At 36.9% G+C, this 20,920-nt stretch overlaps 2 protein-coding genes and 1 long non-coding RNA gene across 4 annotated transcripts; 1 reads left to right on the top strand and 2 right to left on the bottom strand.

The window, feature by feature from the left end:
* Positions 1 to 1,570: 1,570 nt before the first annotated feature.
* On the bottom strand, positions 1,571 to 5,421 carry LOC103142664 (high choriolytic enzyme 2-like). 2 transcript variants are annotated; one of them, XM_007558822.2, is made up of 9 exons: positions 5,332 to 5,421; positions 5,157 to 5,214; positions 4,931 to 4,961; positions 4,796 to 4,846; positions 4,480 to 4,614; positions 3,674 to 3,800; positions 2,307 to 2,485; positions 2,094 to 2,175; positions 1,571 to 2,011 (listed from the first exon to the last, which is right to left on the bottom strand). In XM_007558822.2, the coding sequence occupies exons 2-9, from the start codon at positions 5,202 to 5,204 to the stop codon at positions 1,876 to 1,878; spliced, it is 789 nt and encodes a 262-aa protein (XP_007558884.1). In that variant the 5' UTR covers positions 5,205 to 5,214; positions 5,332 to 5,421; the 3' UTR covers positions 1,571 to 1,875. The 2 variants fall into 2 exon arrangements, with proteins under 2 accessions (XP_007558884.1, XP_016530155.1); XM_016674669.1 differs by having other exon boundaries at positions 5,157 to 5,220; positions 5,332 to 5,398.
* On the top strand, positions 4,890 to 5,631 carry LOC103142665 (uncharacterized). Its single transcript, XR_476721.2, has 2 exons — positions 4,890 to 4,974; positions 5,259 to 5,631. It is a non-coding gene; the product is annotated as an uncharacterized LOC103142665 (long non-coding RNA).
* A 1,173-nt stretch (positions 5,632 to 6,804) lies between these two features.
* Positions 6,805 to 10,226, bottom strand: LOC103142663 (high choriolytic enzyme 1-like). Its single transcript, XM_007558820.2, has 10 exons — positions 10,141 to 10,226; positions 9,935 to 10,035; positions 9,725 to 9,752; positions 9,597 to 9,647; positions 8,791 to 8,922; positions 8,509 to 8,626; positions 8,248 to 8,426; positions 7,806 to 7,887; positions 7,579 to 7,703; positions 6,805 to 7,498 (listed from the first exon to the last, which is right to left on the bottom strand). The coding sequence occupies exons 2-10, from the start codon at positions 9,986 to 9,988 to the stop codon at positions 7,494 to 7,496; spliced, it is 774 nt and encodes a 257-aa protein (XP_007558882.1). The 5' UTR covers positions 9,989 to 10,035; positions 10,141 to 10,226; the 3' UTR covers positions 6,805 to 7,493.
* Between the last annotated feature and the right edge of the window lie 10,694 nt (positions 10,227 to 20,920).

Genomic DNA, 20,920 nt, shown 5'->3' with positions numbered 1-20,920 from the left:
CTAAAACAATGCATTAATAATAAAGAGCATCGTACAAAGAGCAGCAGCCACATTCAGCCCCGGTGGGATCAGAGTTCATCAATGTCTGCTTTATATAATCAGTTAATTACAGTTAATTTATTATTAATTAAATTAGTAATAAAGTTCAAGTTTTTTTAATTGAATTGAATCACTAATTCCAGAATCTCTGGCATCATAAGCCAATCTTAGTCTCTCATTAAGGAATGAATTCAGACCAGCAGCAGGAGGAGGAATGATCACCGATCACTTACTTCTAATCAACTCCCAGAATTTATTAACAAAATAGCCCAACTTTACAGATGGATTATTACACAAACAGTCTCTGTTAAAACTACTGGCAGTCACTCTGTGAAGACAAAATGTCCACACGTCCAAAAACAGGATGAAAAAGGGACAGAAAATAAAAACTCGTTCTTGTCCAGAAGACGAGGGCGGCTGGCTGCTGAGGTTTTCAGCAGAACCGGCGGCACCGTTGGTTCAGAAAGAACATAAACTTTAAGACACTGTTAGTTTAGAAATCATCCTCAGGTCTTCTGGTTCAGGATGCAGAGCAGAACCAGAACCAGAACCAGAACCAAACATGGAGAAGCAGCATTCAGCTTCTATGCATCACAAATCTGGAACAAACTTCCAGAAAACTGCTGAAACACTGAGTTCCTTTAAATCTGACTAAAAGCCCAGCTGCTTTAAATGGAACATTGCCCAACATATTTGATGCGTAATGATGATTTTAATGACGACGCCTGACAAAATGTAATGTCTGTTGTTAGTTTCCACAACTAAATGATGTGTTTATGATGTTTTCTTATGTTTTCGTGATGTAAAGCACTTTGAACTGCCGTGTTGCTGAAATTTGCTATACAAATAAATTTGATTGATTAAAAAAATCCCATCCTAACCCTATTGAAAGAAGTTGAACATGCAGAAAGCAAACTGCTGAAACAAACAGGAACTAAAATAGCTTTTTAATGCAAAGATGTTATCAGAGGCAGTGATGAGAATGTCGTGTCACACCTTCTTAAAATGTGTTTCAGGAAAATATGATGCATTTCCACTGAATGTAGCTAAAATAAAGTGCATGAGAATCACAAAATGTGTTTGTTCACACAACTCTTCAAAAATATCTATAGCATTAAATATGTGCAAAACATGATTTATGCTTCAGACTAAAAAACAGAAAAATCAATATGTTTCACAGCATTAGGCTGTGGAAAAATGGAAGATAAACTAAGATTAGAGAGACAGAGTTCCCAAACGTTGTAATCAAGTAAGAGTAGCAATATTTAAAGATATTTTTACTTAAGTAAAAGTTAAAAGTAGCCATCCCAGAAATTACTTAAGAATAAAAAAGTAAAAAGTTTACTCAAGTACTAAGTAATCAAATCATTTCATATTTAAGCTACATCATCATCAGACGGTCAAAGTATAAAGTTAAGTGGAAGTTTTGGTATTTTAAGGATGAAGATGACAATAATTCATATAAGTAACAAAAAGAAATCTGGCAACAAAACATTTATCCAAATCAGTTTGTTTTAATAAAACTGCAGTGCTGAATTTTAAAACATGTTTATTTTTGAGACTTAATTTTATTCAAGCAAAAGTAGTGATACTTCATAATAAAGTTACTCAAGTAAAAGTAAAAAGTGCAGTGTAGTAAAAATACTAATAAAAGTAAATTTTTCAAAAACGTGACTCATAATAAAGTAAATGTAACTAGTTAAAGATAAAATAACTCCTGGTTTCTGTAAACTAAGTTTGATCATTTCTGGTTCACACTGACGTTAAATGATTAGTGTTAAAAACCTTCTGTTAGAATATTTCTTTTTGTTTTGAGAAATGTTAAAAGTTTATGCTTTATTTTTCCCTGCAGTTATAAAGTTTGTTGACTCGGTTGATGTCAGTGTTGCTCATCCCGTATGAGTTTCCAAAGCTGTGGACTCGACGAGACCTGGCAGCGATGGTTGGCCGCCCGTTTTTGGAAAAGGCATACCTGCAAAACATTCATGGAAAATATAAGTGTCAGCATTTTTTCTTTTTAAATAAAAAACCCTCACATGATGGGAAAGACTTACTTCTTGTAATGCATGACAGAGTTGTAGTCGTAAGGAGATCCCATGTTGTTGGTCTCTACCTTCCAAAAGTTAAACTTTTGCTCTTTGTGAAAGAGCAAACAGGAAAAGTTCATGTTGTTGTTACAGTGTGAACAGAAACAGGAGACACCAACTGAACTGGAACCAACTTATTCAAATGGACCATCTGTTTATATCGAAACAGATGTTACCAACCTGGCTTGATGTTCTGGAATAAAACGCGGATGTATTGGTCTCTGTCGATGCGGACCTGCTCATGGTTGAAGCCCAGAGCGTGAAGGACCTCGTGGCTCACCGTAGAGGTTCGCAGACATTTATTTTTCTCCAGAGAGATGAACTGGCCTCCTCCCTGACGGCCAATGTAGGACCAACACCTGGAATACAAACACAGGCACACACAGAGCTAACCGCTAACCGCTAACGGCTAGCTGTTTCTGCCGTCGTTTGATCATTATAAGTCAGAAATCTAAAAGGCTTATTCTAGAACAGGGTGTCCAAACTGTGGCCCGGGGGCCGTTCGCCGTCCTTGTATTAATTTTGTTTGGCCCCGACTCCAATTTGTAATTTTTTTAGGATGATGTTTTCAATGCTAAGTTTATATCTTCTTAAACAGAAAATGTTAATAATGGCACAAATATTTTGTTTTTAGTTATTATTATTTTTTCCACAACTAAACTTTTATAATAAGTAGAACCGCGTCTGTCTGGAGACTTTTACTGACAATCCAGCGGTAGCCAGATCAGCTGTTATTGAATCTATTAAACTCAGCTAAATATGGCAAGAGTCTTGAAAGAAAGTGTCCCAAATCCCGTTTTTATGACTGAGAATAAATTTAAAAGAAACTGAAAACTGGATGTCTTTACTTTTACACAGCAAACATGCAAAATTTGAAGTTTGTCATCGACAATAAATAACATCTATTTCCTACAAAAAATTCCACAAAAATTAACAACTTTATTTGCTTCATTTTATTTATTTTTCTTCATCTGTGAGGGCTTTTGACTTGATGATTTTGGTCCTTTTGATAATTATTAGTCATAATCTTGTCTTTTGAAGAATTTGGTTCACTGAACCGAATTATGACTTGAAACTCGTATCCTATCACCTCCTCTCCTGATACAAATAAAACAGGACTGTGAAACAAGAATGAAGCAAAAACAGGAGCAGGAAGTGAAGCAGTAGGACAAAAGGGAAACATCGTCTCGTGTTTCTCATCTGGCCTCAGAAACATCGATAAGCAGAATCTGATGGAGATAATAAAAATGCCAGCGATCACAGCAGGTTGGTTTGTAACTGGAGGATTTTGGGCATGAAGATTGTGACAAAATCTAAATGAAGTAACCAAATCATAACCCAAAATCTAAGTGAACACCCAAAGAGATAAAATAATAAACTCAGAACTGAATTTAAACAATAAAATAAACAATAAAGAAACAAACAACACTGGAAACAAGAATGCTCAAAAGAATGGAAGTAAAAGTCCCAGCAAAGAAAATAGAGATACGAAGGTGCGTGTGTGCATGTGTGTGTGTGCGCGCGTGTGTGTGTGTTCATGTTCCTACCCGTCGTTAGGTCGAGTATAGAAATAAAGGTAATCAGAATTCTTCGTTTTAAACGGTACAAAGCGGATGCAGGTGGATCTGTTGAATCTTTCCAGAACTCCAAGGATTCTGTTTCGTTCTGCCGGAGCTGCAAAAAAAAAAAAAAAACTTAGTACCTATATTACTAAAAATACAGATAAGGTCAAAATTATTAGGCACCCTATAAAATTCTAAGTTTTTTTCAAAGATTCAAAAATGTGTTTTTAAATTCAGCTTTTCTGTTTATTTTGGATGCTTACATTTATTTAGTTTTTGCTCACAGAAACCAAATTCTTTCCTGAAAATCAAAACCTTCCACAGACAAAATGAGTCATTGCTCTATTCAGTCACGTTTTGTAGTCTGTAGCAAGTCTTTACATTTTCTTCTCCTGCTTTGTGAGCATCACCTATTTCTTTTTGTCAAGTCTAAACTGAATTATTTTGTTTTTGGCGCGATGTTTCCTCAAGTGACGGCTCAAAGCCTTAATGAGAATTTTATTGGTCATTGATTGAATACAAGTGAAAGCACCTGATTTCACAGCAGTGGTTTGTGCTTTGGCTAAATAAAAAGGCCAGTTCTTATGGGGGGTAATAATTGGGTTTTTGTGAAAAAAAAATTGTAAGAATCCAAAATAAAAAGAAGGATGTTTGGAAAAGTCACACTGAAAAATCATTGATCTGTTTAACAGCACTTGGGAAATGTTTGAAAAAGCGTAAAGTTTCAGCAGTGGGTGTGGTCAACTTGACCTCAGCTGTAAGTCTTTTTGTCTTGTTCACATGACGCTTACAGTAATTAGTGTCGATGTAGAACGGTATGTAGACGAACTCTCCAGATTTGAACCACTTGCAGCCTGTGATGGTGCACGGGTCAGCATTCCTCTTTAAGATTTTTGGCATAGCAATGTCGTCATATCGCTTTGGCTCTGCAACACAGCAAATGACACGCAGACACAGACAGGACTGCAAAAACAAGACTGCAATTTCAAATTAATCTGACATCAAAAACATGCGTATTTGTTGTTATTTTAAGGATTACTGTTAAAATAATCATTTTTTCTTATTATTATCTGCTAGTTTTTTTTGTTTTGTGAGCTTGTGTCTCACCTTTGTCAGCTTGTAGTTGTGGGACGCTTTTAAAGACATCCATAAACTCTTCTGAGAAAGAAATGTTGCCAGAACCTTTGGTTAAATTTATGCATTTGATGTGTCAGATAAAAAGGATCTTTGTTTCAAACTCACTGGGAGACTGAGCCGGTTCTACTACCGGACTCTGGAACACAGACGTAAGAAAAATGCATCATTTTGGTGACGCTTTGCTGCATGTTTGTTGGCAAACGAATCAAAAATCATTTTGTTCTAAATCTTTTAAATGTTGAAACTTATTGTTGAAACCAAGCTCAGCCTTTCTTAAATCTTCAATTTTATCTAAGCTGTGAGGTGAATCAGTAAAACGTCATGAACTTACCATTTTAACCACTGAGATGAAGAGGAGGGACAGAAAAACCGGGATCATGATGAAGGTCCTGAAGTTTCAATGTAATGAAAATATGTTTTCTTTTTGTTTCAGGTTAAAAGCCGACACATGTAAACATGATGAAGAAAAGAAATGAGAGTTAAAGGAGAGTCAGAGAGCCGTTTACCTGAAGGAGCAGCTGAGGCTCAGATCCAGTCTGACACAAGAAAACGCTGACCAAGCTTTTTATATCCGTCATTAATCCAGATGAGATCAATCCAGAACTAGACAATCTGTTCCTAAAATAAACCAATGATGTTACAAGTTGCTGCTGAAATTTGTTACTGTTTGTTTGGTCCTGTCTTTGCACAATGTAGCAGTTTTTAACGACATGCAGCTCATGTGAATGTCCAGCTGCTGTTTATAAAGAAGCAGATCTTTTTCTACAAAGTCACTAAATAAAATATAAAATGGAAAAGAAACAGAATCCCATCTGAAAACAAAATGCTTTTAGCTCTCCCAAATGTTTGGCTGTTTTCTCCCAGAAATGTGGGTGATTTTAAATCTCTTCTGAAAACTCATTTGTTTTCCTGTTTTTAAGTCTTGGAGCTGGAGGATTAGGACGGCTATGTTACTATTGTTCTGCTTTTATTGCTTATTTTATCTTTGTTACTTTGCCTGTTTTTTTATTGTACGTAGTTGTGCTATTATTATTAATTCTACCCCCATTTGTGCAGGGAGGGCATGATATTAACCATATGCAGAACAGAAATATGTTAATATTATGAGGCACAGTGGCATTTTGTGAGTCAGCTTTTCTGTATCTCAACTAGCAAATTAAAAGCTACATCCTTTCTAACATGAGTATTCATGACGAAAGTTTCAGTAACTCATCACTTACGGCTCCAGAATGTAACTTTTATATAAAAAATATTTTTACATATTTGTTAATATTATCATTATGTTCTGACAGTATCATATAAGACAGATAATCTGTGCAAAAATCGAGATCCTGTGCAGAAACAAACCACTCAGTCAGAAACAACCAATCAGAGCCAGGAGGAGGGTCTTAGTGCTGTCAATCACTTTCATCCACTTGCTTTTTGCTAAGCTACAGTTGGTTCACCACAACATAGCCTGCTAGTTAGCATAGCCACAGATGACGACGGATAAACAGTTTTCCTGTAACTTTAAGTTGTTTTTCCACCATTAGCAGATTGAGCAGCGTACAGGAGGGTGATTAGCAGAGCTAAGCCCCTCCTCCTGGCTCTGATTGGTTGTTTTTGACCAGAAGCAGGACATTTCTTCAGATGGCAATAGCAGCTCTGGAAGGAGGTAGATGGACTTATTTCTTTTTTCATTGCTCATCTGTCTCACACGTCACAAACATGTTAACTCTTACTTCAAAATAAAGTAAGAATTAACATTTCATTGTATTTAAACTCATTTAAAACTCTGATTATGGTTAGTATAAGTGCATAAATATAGGCTATGCATATATATTTTTATTTATATCATATGCTTTACATTACATTTGTTTTTAAAACAACTTCATACTGAATGTGTGGAGGCTTTTATTTTGTGGTGGATTTGCAGCACAAAGGAAACCCTGATCTTCGTCCCTAATGTTCGGCTGTTACAGAGAAAAAAGAAACATTGATGTTGGAATGATCACATTTTATTTTGTATTTGATTGAGTGGATTACAACATCATTAAATCTCAGAAAACAAACATGTTGGTCACAAGAACCAAACATGTGGGATGAGCTCTTGTAACATTATGCTGATAAAAACATTTATTTAGGTCAAATGTGATTGGGGAACTTTTACATTTTGCATTCCCATAGATTGTACATTCTTGAAAAATTGACTTTTATTGAGACATTTTAGGACCAGTCCAATCCATCTTCCACAGTTTGTATGCCACAACATAATTTACTTAATCAAAATTACCCTTAGATTTATTTTCAATTGGAACATTCCTTTCCATTTTTTATAGTAGATGCAAAAAAGAAGAAGAAAGCCAATCCAAACCCAAAAGAAAAACTTTTTTGTTAAGAAATCCTTCACCGATAAACACCAATATGTATTCTGAAGCTGGCAGATGGAGATGTAATACCACACTCGTCCAGCAGGAGAACCTGCAGCATATTTCTTTAAATTTGATCCAAAAATCTGCTTCTTTCTGTAAGAGACAACTGTCTTCAGCAGTTATGTAGTTATGTAGATATATAGTAAATGAGACAGCAGAAAAAGAGTTTCTGCTGCTTTGAGATGAGATTTTGTGAGGAGCAGGTCAGAGCCGGGTAACGCTGGCGAGCTGAAGTTTCTCCTTTAGTCTGTTGAAATTTAAGCTGAGAGAAAAAGTACTGTAAATGACACGAGCTCCTGGAAATGCTAGAGAAATTTTAAAAAAGCTTAATATTTTACTCACTGCATCCGTAGAGCTTGTTGATGCGGGCGATGTCGTTGGCGCTCATCGATGTGGCCCTTCCAAAGTCGAGGGAAGGATTAGCTTTGGAAAGGAGAGTCGGTTGGCCGTTTTTGGAGAAGGCATACCTGGAAGAAGGAGGAAGTGATGAACAGAATGCATCTGCACTCAGGCTGAAAACAACAAGCCTGGTGTAGCACAACAGAAGGTCATTTTGAAGAAAGACTCACTTGGTGTAATGCATAACGGAGTTGAAGTCGTAGGGAGTGCCCAGGTTGTTAGTCTGTATCTTCTCAAAGTTGTGTTCGTACCCTGGTTAAGAAAAAAATGTAACTTTGTAAATTGTCACTTTATTTAGGAAAATGTCCATTGCAATAGATAAAAGTAGAACATGAGGCAATGTGATCTCACAGTTTAAATGTCAGTTTCCAAACTCCCCACACAAAAACCACTGAGTTCTCTGTCTGATTTAGGTCATTTGAAAGTGTTAAGTCCCCTATGAATGGCTGAATGGACTCAAATACAAAGAGTTTCTGTCCAAATGTGGAAAATACAGAAATCTATGACTTGTTTAAAATACTTTTGTTTTCAGGTCTAACCATATGCTCTCCTCTTTGCTGAAGATGTTCTGCAGATAGAAGTATTAAGCCCCGCTTGTGTGAGTGAGCCGACCTGGGATGATGTTCTGGGGGAGGACCTGGACGTAGGAGTCTCTGTCAGAGCGGACCTGTTCGTGGTGGAAGCCCAGAGCGTGGCTGACCTCATGCTGCACCGTGGAGTGGTACAGGCAGCCATCTTTCCTCAGAGACACGGCTTGTAGTCCGCCCTGACGGCCCAGGTAGGACCAGCACCTGGCGGGGAGATCAGGAGGAGATCAGTGGAAACGTGTGGAAGTAAAAATCACAGCATGTGAGTGTGTGACTGCGTTCCTACCCGGTTCCGGAGTAGAAGTAAAGGAAGTCCACATGGCTCGTCCTCCAGACAAAGCGAATGCAGGTGGAGGAGTGGAAGCTCACCAGGCCTCGGATGATGATGTTACGCTCTGCTGAGGCTGCAGGGCAAAAACAAACACAAAAAACATTTTACACCAACGTCCTAACTACCAAACACAGACATCATCTACTGTTCCCTCTGTCTTCTGACAAAAACACAAAGAAGCATGTAAGAGTTTGTTTCTATTTTAAAGTTTTGAATTCAGGTGCTGGTTGTGCTCACTGTATGAGGAGGAGATGTAGACGGGGATGTAGACATAGTGTCCAGATTTGGGCCATTTGCAGCCGGTGGCTGTGCATGGGACTGCGTTCCTCGATTTGCTCGGAGCAATGTCACCGTAGATCAGTGGAGTCTCTGCAGAGCCACAAAAGAGTGATAAACACTTATTCTTATGAACCAAAGCATTTTCATAAACTCCTATTTCTTTGAGCTCTGCCTCTTAAACAAGACATACTGTGTTGAATTGGCCAATGTAAGCGCTCCAGTTGGCTGTATTCAGCTCTCAGGACTCTACAAAGTCTTTTACTGCTACTTATTCTTATTCTTATTAAACATGAGGAACCAATATGTAGTTTCATACTTTTACCTTTTTGTCTTTCTTTTAGTTTTGTTGTTTTGTTTCTAATTCATGTAAAGACCTTTGAACTGCCCTGTTAATGAAAATGTTCTGTATAAATAAAATTACTTTACCCTCCCCTTATTACAATGTTTTTAAAATGCTTTGCTATCCTGGTAGTAAATTGTACAGATTGCAAATAAACAGATTGATCACTTTCTTAATATTTCAATAAAGTAACTAATGAAATGTAAGGAAAATATGCAAACTATTTTATTTTTAATCTGAAATACAGATGAAAACATACCCAGTTTCTTATCATGCCTGAAGATTTGACAAAGGCAAACCATTAAGCTAATTTTTGAGAAATAAATCAGCTGATTTATTAATAGATGATTCTTTTTTTTTGTCTTGACTTGTAAATATGAAATTACATTCGAAGTTGTTGGGTTGTGTGAAATTGCTGTCTTACTTATTCCAGCGTTTGCTTTGGAGATGACATCCGTGACGTCCGTGCTCTCTTCTGTGGGAGGAAGGAAGAAATCCCCACGTTAAGAGATTTCAGGTTCACTTCAGGTTTCTTTCATTTTTTCTACTCACCGATTTGGTTTTCACTGTCAGCTGCTTTCTGCAACACAAACACAGATGTTAGCATTTCATGACAAAACACATTTCTTCTGTTTCACAACAGAACATTTCACAACATATTTTCTGTTGATCCTGCTTTACAAACCCAATTTTTCTAAACACATCAGCCTTCCCTGTGTTGGACGAAACAAATTAGTTTTATTTTTCTCCCTTCAAATTTACCAGAGGAACAGCCGCCATCGAGATGGCAAGGAAGAAGAGGAAAACTGCAAACATCTTGCCTTTCCTCTGCGGGGAAGCTTCTGACCTGAAAAAATCCAAATCTAAACAGAGTTTTGTTGTTGAGTTAAAAGTTTAAGTCTTGGAACATAAATGCAATTTATTAAACCAATAAGAGAGGAGATGAATGTGAGTGGAGAGGAGGCTACCTGTGAGTCCAGGAGTCTGAGGCTGGATGCAGAAGTAGCTCAGCCTCCCGCCTTTTAAACGCTGCGAACGCTGGGTGTGCCTCAGGGCTCACTGTTTGTGCACCAATCACCTGTCACACATCTTATTGACCTTGAATCAAATGATAACACAGTGTGTTTTTCCATCACATTGAGGAAGTTGTAAAATTTTCAGTTTCATGGAAATGTTTACTTTGCTGTTTGAGTAGCAAAGTAAACATTGCTAGTTTGGAAACTAGCAATGTAAATGTGTAATAAAATTTAAATGCTTGGAAAAAGTCCAATCTGCAGTTCAGAAATAGAAGCATACTCACAAAAACAGAAAGAGCTAAAGAACAACCTCAAAGTTTGATCTCTAGTTATATGTTAAGTTAATTTCATTCAGCTTACATTGTTATTTTCGGTTTAAATAATCCAAGGTTGTGATTTAATTGACCTGAAAATAAACTTGAAGTGGATTTTAGGAGAAGCTTTGAGCTGAACACAGTTTGGACTTTAATGATCAGAAAATTCACAGAATGAATTCAGAGATATTAGAAATTATTTATTCGTAGTAAAGTTTTCCCAGTCGCTCAGCAACATTTTCCACATTCCCATTCCAGGATTGATGTTCTGGATCTGCTCCAGACTCTCAAACTGACTCGTTTAAAACAGCTGGAGCTGAAGCTTTACTCTGGATGGACAAAGTTTTTTGTAAACATGTGAAGTTTGTTCTTGTGATCGTTTTCATTTATGTCAGAAACCACATTTAATGAGATGACAGCAGGCATGTGGATGGACCAGTTGATCCAGGACCGTAACTTTTAACTCACCTTCTTGTTCCTCCACTTAACAATAGCCACATTGTTGAAGAAATTTCAGCCTATCAATCAGTCAGCTGCTTCATTGTACCATAAGATTTTACTGTGGAAGATAATAATTCACTTGAATTTTTCTTGCTCAACACGAAGGCTTACGCCCAACCTGCAAAGAACATTATGATCTTAAAAACAATAATCTGTAAAGTCCCGGCAATAGATTTCCTTCTGCCGCAGGTGCAGGCTTGTAAACTCTAAGATGCCGACATCCTGCAGACTCCAAACTCCTGATCTTCAGTCCAGAGCGTCTGCTGCATCAACCGGTCAGCAGCCTCCAAGCAGCTGTGTAACCAGTGACGGTCTCCAAACCATCAAATCCGACCTTCTGGGTTTACTGGCCACCAGTCTCCAGAGCAGAGGTGTTCAAACTGTGGCCCGGGGGCCATTTGCAGCCCTCTGATGGATTTTGAGTGGCCCAGATGGAGCAAATCTGGCCTGAAAGCATAGACGGTCGATGCAGATGGAAGCTTTTTCAACATTTTCAACATCTTCTTAGAACTGTAGTAAAAAAAATAGATTTTAATTTATTAATTTGATTTTTGCATTCATTTTAATTTTGGATTAACTAGAAACACAAGCATTGACCTACTTTTTCTCAAAAGCAAATCTTACTTCTCATTTAAGAAAACAATCAACCCAGGAAATTCAGAAACTTTGGGCCTTTTTATGTTTTGTATCTACAATGATTTACACATCCAGTTTCTTCAAAAATCTGACCATTTTGTTAATTTTAATAGTTTTATTATTGGGTAGCTCAAATTTTAAAAATGCGGCAAAAGTTTGCTTTAAAATTCTATTTAAAAAAAACAATTTTTCTGACAATAAGTGCTTTCAGCTTAACGACTTCATGGCTTTGGGTTTCCTGCCTTTAAGGTCCTGCAGTTCAGTCTCTGTGTCGCCCTTCTTTTGAACTCTTGTTTTGTTTCTGCATTGCTGTTCTTTCTAGGCCCTTTTCTAGTTTGTTTTTTGCTTTTTGTTTTTCTTGTCTAGCAATCAAGCTTCCAGGTTTCCACCACCACTCGCCCCCTGCTGGGTTCCTCTGGTTGCTTCATGTTTCCTGGTCTCTGTTTGCCACTCTGTGCATTGCTCCCTGAACCATCTGAAACATCCAGTGCTCTGCCAGCATGCAGCCATCACACTCCCAGGTTTTATCGGCACTTACATTTTCCAACTGAGATCCTGCAGTTTTGCTCAAAAACTGCCCTTCCAGTCTGATTTCTCTGTATTAAGCTGCTGATAATTATGGCATTATATTTGTGCCAACAATCTGAGCATGCAGTGCGACTGGTGAGAGTGCATTTATCTATGTGAACAAACAATAATTTGTAGTGTGTGCACTTAAATCTCAAAACGTTTTTTGTCACGCTCTCCTCCCAGATCCTTCTTCCTCATTCACAACTTAGCAAATGTATATAAATATGTAAATAAATAAATCAGCCAACCATTAAAGTTAAAGTTCGGCCCACCAGTGCAACAACTGTAAACGTTTAGTCAAGAGTCCAGAAGAAGGAAAAGGAGAGTAGAAAATAGAAGTCTGCTTCTACACCTGCAGAAAGAGAGAAAAATGAGAAACCACAGCAGCCAACAACACAAGTTAATACAAGACGTATTTAGTGGTGACAGCAGCCCAATATATTGTGTATCTGTAAACACCTGAATCCAAACCTTTGGGTGTGTGTTGGACAATGCTTGTGTATATAAAGTTCCTCCGCTGTTTATGCTGTTAATCATGTCACAATGAGCTGCGTTCAATAAAAAGCCTAATTGTTGGACAGCAGGACCGACAGTTTTCATCTCTACTAGGCCTGTGCTTCTGGTGAATTCCTGTTAGCTGAAATCGAGCGTGACGTCTTAGTGGGTTTTCAGTTTTGCTACACACTTTGTGTTTTAAAATGGAGGATTGAACAGAGGTCTGTGGGACGCTGAAAGCTTCAGATCTCGTTTTGTTTAAACCCTGACCTGCCTGTTGTGCTCCTTCGTCTGACAAACCTTCATAAAAGAGCTGCGTTTACACTGAGGTCAGTTTTCACACAGATCAGCTTCTCACTGTGCAGGTGGCATTTGTCTGTAGCAGAATTTTATTTTGGAGAATTAGAGTAAAGAGGGATTGAAACCAAATGCATGTTACACTTAATGGGTTTTGAGTAATTGCATTTTTTTACTGTTTAACATTTTTATTCCACTTGATAAGAGTTTCACAACTTTTGTTGGTTCATCATCTGCAATTCCAACAATGTTTTTGATTGTAAGGTGACAAAACTATAAGATGATCTGTGGAGGAAGCAGCAGGAAGTCGGCAAAACTTTCTAGTGTTCAGAGTCATAAACCTTCACAAAATACAAATAGACTGGACAATGAAATGAAATGCTAAAAAAATCATTTGTAAAATCAAAAATATTTCCTAATTTTTTAAATTTTTTTCATGAAACATTTCTTTCATTTTTTTTTCTTTACAAGTTTCTTTTTAAGTTTGTCATAGTCATGACCTTATTGTTTAGTGTTAGTGTTTAATGTTCTCGCCTATAAAGCACACAAGCTGTTGAAAATGAAAGACTCTGTAAATCAATAAGTCATATGAAAATAAACATGCATGAGTGTCAGACGAGTGAGGGTGAACAGAAGACACATTAATCTGCCTGTATGAGAAAATGCTGGACGGGGAACCAGGAAATGATAAAAATATGAATAAACAATCATATTAATAGATTATATTTCAGTCAGGTAGACTCTGTTTGATGTATGTTTGATCGGTTGTGATGGATTTTCTAAGTACATTTCTGATAATCATCTGAATCTTGGCTTTATATGTTTTTTATTTTAACTTTTTGTTGGTATTTTGTGTTTTTAGGTTCGTAGTTTATGTCCATAAATAGTGTAGTTTTACTGGATTAAACATTAACACCTAATATGACTGAAATATCAGGAGTTATAATGTTTAATTTAGCTCTTAAGTTCACAAGAAACTAAATTTTATTTTAAGGAATCCCATAACTTCAACCACAAAAGGAAAACAAGCCTGTGAAGTGTCTGTCACGTTCAGAAAATGAAAGCCTCCTTTCATATGAACTATTTTAGAAACAATAAGTGGTGTCACCTGAAAACACATGTGCTTTGATTGAAGCTCACATAATGAGAAAGCTGGTTACGTTGGCATGAGGAAAAACTTTACACAGAACTTCCAGGAACAACTGAGGCGTATTTGTGGTTCGTAGATCACGCTCGTTCATTTCCACAGAAATACGATTGTTCGTTTTCTGTCAGTCAGAGACGACGACAGAAAATGAAGCCAGATGTGAGAAGTTTCATTTGGTTTAAGTTTTTGGACATGTGGCCACTGAAATTTACATTATTAGTTTAACACATAAATTGAACTAAATTTGTATTTCAGCAACTCGGTCACACAGTTTACGGTCACTCAGCATGGGAATAATTTATTTTTCATAAAAACAGGACTCTACAACAAACAACTTCTGTATTTTTTAAACATGCAGTGAATGAACAAATGTTATATTTTTTATTTTCTCCCCTCCAGATGTAAGCAAAATCATCCATAAAGTTTCTAATTTCATAACACATTCTCATCAAGTTGCTCTTTCTGCAGAGCAACAAACAACAATCTGACTGGATATTTGTGCGTTCCTGATGAAAAAAGATTGTTAAACTTTATTTAAACTGGTTGGTTTTCAGAGAGCTTATTTTCAAGCATAAACCACACATCTTCACATCAGACCTTATAATTATGAAATAAGACGTCATAATTACGAGATCCTGATTTCATAAGTAAGAGAAAAGATCTCATAATCAGCATAAAGCGATACTGCACTAAAATTATTCAAAATTTGCATTGCTGGAGGATTTCTAGCCTGTTTTTTTTATAGTTTTCTTTCATATTTTGTAAATGTTCCAAATCCTTGACAAGAAATGATTTTTGTCATTGTTTCTATGCTTCTTTCTCGCCACTGCAATCTGGTTCAGGTTTAAATCACATTACGGGTGGTAAGTCGTTGCTTTAGCATTTCCTCCTCCCAGTATTTCCTATTTACTGATGACCAACTTAATGTTGCATTTTCCTGAAGGCAGACAATAGATGAACATTCTCATTTTAAAGCAGTTATTTACTAACAGGCCATATCAAAACAGTGGCAGCCAGTTCTCACTTTCATTTCATAATTATGACAATTTTTCCCATCTAGTCAAGATCCGGCATAAAAAGCCATAATTATGATCCATGCAATGCGCTTCCCTTTTTCATTACAAAGAAAAACGTCATGAAAGTGACTTTTTTAAAAGAGACAACTTTACATAGTTGTTGCAGCTGAAAGTGTCTCGTTGTTTGGGTGTCATTGTTTGTCTCTGAGGTCAACAGCATCAGATTGCAGCCGTCAGGAGTCTGTCTGATGCTGCAGCTCCGCTACGTCTGAGGAAATAACCCGTCATCTCTGCTGGCTGCAGCTCTGGCACCAGAAAGTCTGATTTGATGTACAGAGACAATTAAGTTACTTCACAATTTCTGAAAAAAGGGGGATGCCCAGTTTCTGTACTCAGATCTGAATGAACTTCTATCACTGTGGAGCTGGTTTGACAGATACGACCCGTTTGTTCATCCTGCATGGATGTTTTTTCTAATTGCATGTTAAAAAATGTCAGTGTTCACTGAAGCATTTTGACATAATGTTCATGATGCATCATCCAGGTTCAGCATGCTGCACATGTTCTGAATGTAACATGATGAACACACTGGGAACCGGCACTGGGCCCAAAGCAGGGGAAGTGGAAAACGTGGTCAGCTCCCCTGCAGGGTCAAAGGTTAAATTCAGACTTCAGCAGGCAAATGCAACTGAATCCCACTTTTTCACGGCTCAGTTTTGAACCGTGAAAATTGAGCCACTAACATGTGGAGCTAAATCTGATGTCACATTTTATCAGGCTTTTCGTCATCAATGTGAAACATGCGACATAATTCTGCACCAGCAGAAACCAAACGCAGTAAATTATAATTATGAAACTTCTGAACTCATAAGAAGTCTACGTCATAATAAATGTGCACAAAACGTTGTCAATATTCCAGTGATGTAGAAAAAACTGAATTTTGTGATGGTGGTGTTTCCTTTAAATAAGAACTGCAATCACACATGAATAAGTTTGTTGGAAAACTTGCTGCGCCATCATCCTCCAACTACTTCCTGTTGTTTTCTTCTTCGTGGGTTACGCCAGTGGCAACATCCTGTTGTTGACCGTGTGACTCGTATGATGAGAAAAAAGTGTCTCCATTGCAGTTTTTTAAAATAATCCAATTTGATTCTGCAAAAAACAAATCACCTCATCCTAGCGCCAAGATTTGTTTTTTTGTTTGTCTGTTTGTTTTAAATTGGTTTGTTTCCATTAAGCAAATTTATTTTCAGAATGTCAAGTTGTGCATTTATATGGTCAATGGAAACACAGTGAAGAGCATCAGAAGACAACCTGACCATTCTTCACATTAAAAACTAATTTCTGGGCAGAAGTTGCCGTCAATGCTCCATAAAAGTCCGTTGCTTTTAGCTCTGCTTTATGTTTATCAGCTTCCTTTGTTTTATTCTCATCCTGTGACAATACTTTCAACTCCCACTGCTAAATATCTTCAACATGGATCCACATCATCGTTTCTTCGATAAACGATGCGCTGCTGTGTGATGTTCTTCTCCTGAGCCATCTCTGCACTTACTTTGCTACTTTTTCCTTCTACTCTCCATTTATGTTATTTTAATAATGGTGAACTGAAGATTATTTCTGTCTTCTGCACTGTAAAAACTCAAACTCTCCACGTTTTTAGTCTAGTTTCTATTGCAAATATTTTTGTTCACACAGGATGGGAGAAAGTTAACTCACATGTAACTTTTCACCAACTTATGCAAGTTTTTTTAAATAAATAATTCCTTAGTATTGATGAAAAGTACTACTTTTTCAATGTTTTCCCCATTTTATAAGTGGGGAGAACAAGATGGCGGCAGAGCAGAATAATCTGACAGTGGGAGAGAAAAACAAGTTACATCTATAATGATCAGCTTGATTTCAGAAACAGAAGTAAACACAACCTTAGGAAACTCAAATACTTCACATTGTGAAGACATAATGAAGGAATAAGATATCTGCAACTAAGATATCAGAATATAAATACATAAAAAAGAGAATAAACTAAAAGTGATCTTCAGCTAAAGAGATGAACTAACGTGAAAAGACGGACGAGTTTTAAAGGAAAGTGAAACTAAAGTCCAGAGTTGACTCAGCTGCTCTGTCTGTTTTTTTTGTTGGCTTAGGAGTAATGAGCTTCATCTTTCTATGTCTGATTCAGCAGCAGTTTCTTGTCTGGTCAGACTGATTCTGCTGGATTCTGCTGGCAGCGTTTGTTCTGTTTGGTCATAAATGTCAGTGTGAACACAAGTCTTTGTAAACGTTCCTCTTTTCTTTAGGTCATGCTTAAATGACTCAACATTTGATCATTAAAAGATAATCCCAGATAAAAAATAAATAAATAAAATCAATAAGTAACTTAAATAAACATTGGCTCCATTTTTCACAATTATTTAAACATGGCATCTCTAAGGCAAAATGGAGGCAAAGAAATCCTCAAAAAGCAACAAAATCTGAACCAAAGGAATTGAAGAACTGCTCTGAAATAGATTTATTGTTATTATGTTGAAGGTTAGAGAAACATCTCCAAGGTTTTTGGACTCCAGAGAAAGTCAAAACAATACACAGAGAGAGAAAACCTTCAACGTGATAAAACTTCCCCAGAGTAATCTACCTACCAGAATTACTCCTAAAGTCTATCTCTAGAGTAAAACATAAGGTTGCAGAGTGGCCTAGTCAAAGTTTGAACTTAAATCCACCCGAGTTGCAGACTTTAAGCAGGCCATGCTGCAGAAGGCAGGAGCTGCTGTGATAATTCCAGGTTTAGTGAAAAATCTGGGTGTTTTTTTACTTAACAGATTAAATCAAAATTATAAACTCCACATTTTTGTTTTTGCTCAGGTTGTCTTTGTTATGGAAAAGAAAGATGCTGTCAGCAAAGTTGTTTGACACTTAAACATAAAACTGAGCCTGGCTTAGATCAGTACAACAGAAACTGGTAGTTAAAGTTGATTAAAAAAAAAACCAAAGAAGTTAATTAAACAAAACAAAGTTTAATACATGATTATATCAACATAATGAACAGTAAAACGAACTGAATCAAAGCTTGATATCAGAGCCCAGATTTCCTACCCATGTCCTAATCTCCTGGGAACAATCTGATGATTTAACAGTGAAAAAACATACATATATAACTAACTTTTCCTTTTTAGAAATCCACCAATCATCTAAATCTAAAAGATTAAATCAAATATTAAATTAAAGATCCCTCAGACTTCTCACACCATCTGTTACTTTTGCAGCAAAGCAAATTATATTTTTTTTGCAAAAAAAGCTGCAATAGTTCACAGAAATTAATCATTTTATTCCCAAAAAGCTCCAATGATTCCCGTTATAACAGCTTATTGTGGATCCTGTAGATAGAAAAGAAAGGAGGAGTAAGTTCCCCCCAAGAAACTTGAAAATTTCTGAGCTCAAAAAGTCATAAATTTGTGAGAATGATTTCAGAAATTTTGGGATTAATCTCAGAGATTTCCTAGAAAAAATGCAGAAATTCTTGAGCTTGAAAGGTTTTTGACTTTTGAAGCTCAGAAGATTCCCAAAAGTCAAAAGTTTTTGACTTTGCTAACTTAGAAAATGTCCAAGTTTTTGGCAAAGATGTACTTTTTGTTTCCTTTCTAAGGCCGCTGTTAGTTTTTTTGTTCTTCTGAAAATGTGTGCATCCCTCAGAGGAGAAAACGATCTGGTGCCAACATTTTCAGTTCAACCAGGTTCACTCGTTCCCACAGAGCTTCTCCGAAAGCTGCAGGATTGTTTCTGCATTAATCTCAGACTTTACTGACTGGAAATGCTGGTTCTGCCACATGAGCGGTGCGGCGCTGACAGGTTGATGATCATCACTGTTTATTATAACAGCTGTGCTTCAATGTAAGCCTTGTTAGGATGTCAGTAAATACAGAGTAAGCTCATGAAGCTGTTCACGTCTTAAGAAGTTCATCCTTGAAATGTAGGTCAGATGTAAATTTATTTATTGATTATTACTACTACTAGTAATAATCAGTATTATTAGTTTCCTCCTCAGCGGATCGTTGGTAAAGTCTTCAGATTGTGTCCAGCTTGACAAGCTGAGCTTTTGTTTCTGTTTTTCTTCACCAACTGAAAAGATTTTTACATAAAGAAATTAAATACTTACTTTCTTTTTTTTTGTATCTATTTTTGTCTGAGCTGTTATATAGAATCTGAAATCAGAACATAGTTTCACAATGTGGTTTATTGTGATCCTTTTGTTTTCACAGTAAACCTTCAATGAAGTTTCATCACTGAGTATTTTAGATCCTGATCTCCATCTCATCCGATAAAGTCTGGATTCCTTATTAAAACATCCACATTTAATTTATGTTAGCCGCTAATAGGAAACTCAGATCCATGTATCTTTACATTTACTGCATTTATCTGGCAACTTTACAAGCAATGGAAAATTTAACTATGTCTTGTTGCTCTGCAGCAGTTTTTAACCATCATGTTTCAGACCAGAGTTTTGGAGTTAAATCTGGATGGATCGCTGTAAAACTGCACCAATATTTCAGAATATCTTGTTTTTTACAGCAGCTTCCATCATGTTTGTTCATTAGTCCCAATCTTCCTGGTAGAAATAGTGATAAAAATCCCCTTAGCAGTTTTGTTGTGTTGGGATGCCTGATGCTGCCACGATCAAACCAGCATTATTAAAATGGATCCTTCATCCCAGCCGTAAAGAATTGCTTCAATTTTTTTATTTTGGTTTCACTGGAAACCTGAGTTGTTCAGAAACTGTTGGGTCCTTTAAATGAGGAATAAAAACATTATTATTTTTCAGCAGCTTTTGAAAACAGTGTCTCTAATTAACTTTATCCTGGTGAGTTAATGAAGCAACAGATTTCAAATTTAATTAGCATTTTAACATTTTTATTGCATTTTCAGCAACACTTTGTAAAGTTTGGAGAGTTTTTTTAGATGCCTTCTTTATTAATTTTGCTATAATAAATTTCCCTTTCAATGCAACACTTGACTGTAATTATCCTGGCATGAAGGAAGATGTTTAATAATTCTTCCATTTCCCATCAGCAGTGGGTGTTGTTGCAGTAAATAACATTCCTCGTTGCTTTTTGACATCGGACCTTTTGTTCTGTGATGAACAAAAACGGTGTTGGTTTTGGTTCCAGGCCAACAGGCTTTTCTGTAAGAAAACAAACTCAAAACATACATATCAGATCAGGAGTGTGTTGGTGTGTTCACACTGTGACGGATCGGTTCGCTCCCAACATGGATGAAATTTAAAAAAGTGAAAACTGATCATGATGAGTGTTTGTGTTTTCTGTTGTTTATTTTCATTACGGTTATTACTTATTAGTTCAGTCCTTGTTATGTTCTGTGTTTTCTGTGTAGTTATTTTTGAGGTTTTCTGTATTTAGTCTTGTCCCTGTCCTGTCTTCCCCGTTGATTGCTTCCCAGGTGTGTCTCATTCCCTGATTACCCTCCCTGTGTATTTAAGTCCATCTGTTGTCTCTGTCTCGTCGGATCGTTGTTGTGTGCTCTGCATCAGTCTGTCTTAGCCTTTCCAGTAGACCTGTTAAGTCCTGGTCGGGTTCACTCTCATTGTCAGTCTTTTAGTTTCAGTTGCTACCGGTTTTAGCTTATGCTTAAGTTCTATGCCAGGGGTGTCAAACTCAATTTCACCGAGGGCCACTTCAGCATATTGGCCCCCCTCAACGGGCCACATTGCCGGTCCAGATCAGGAGGGCATCCCTGCTAAAACA

The sequence above is a fragment of the Poecilia formosa genome, unplaced genomic scaffold (genome assembly GCF_000485575.1).
Source record: "Poecilia formosa unplaced genomic scaffold, Poecilia_formosa-5.1.2 Scaffold99, whole genome shotgun sequence".
NCBI classification, from domain to species: Eukaryota; Metazoa; Chordata; class Actinopteri; order Cyprinodontiformes; family Poeciliidae; genus Poecilia; species Poecilia formosa.
The sequence above is the reverse complement of the archived record's forward strand: the minus strand, read 5'-3'. Positions and strand labels throughout refer to the sequence as shown.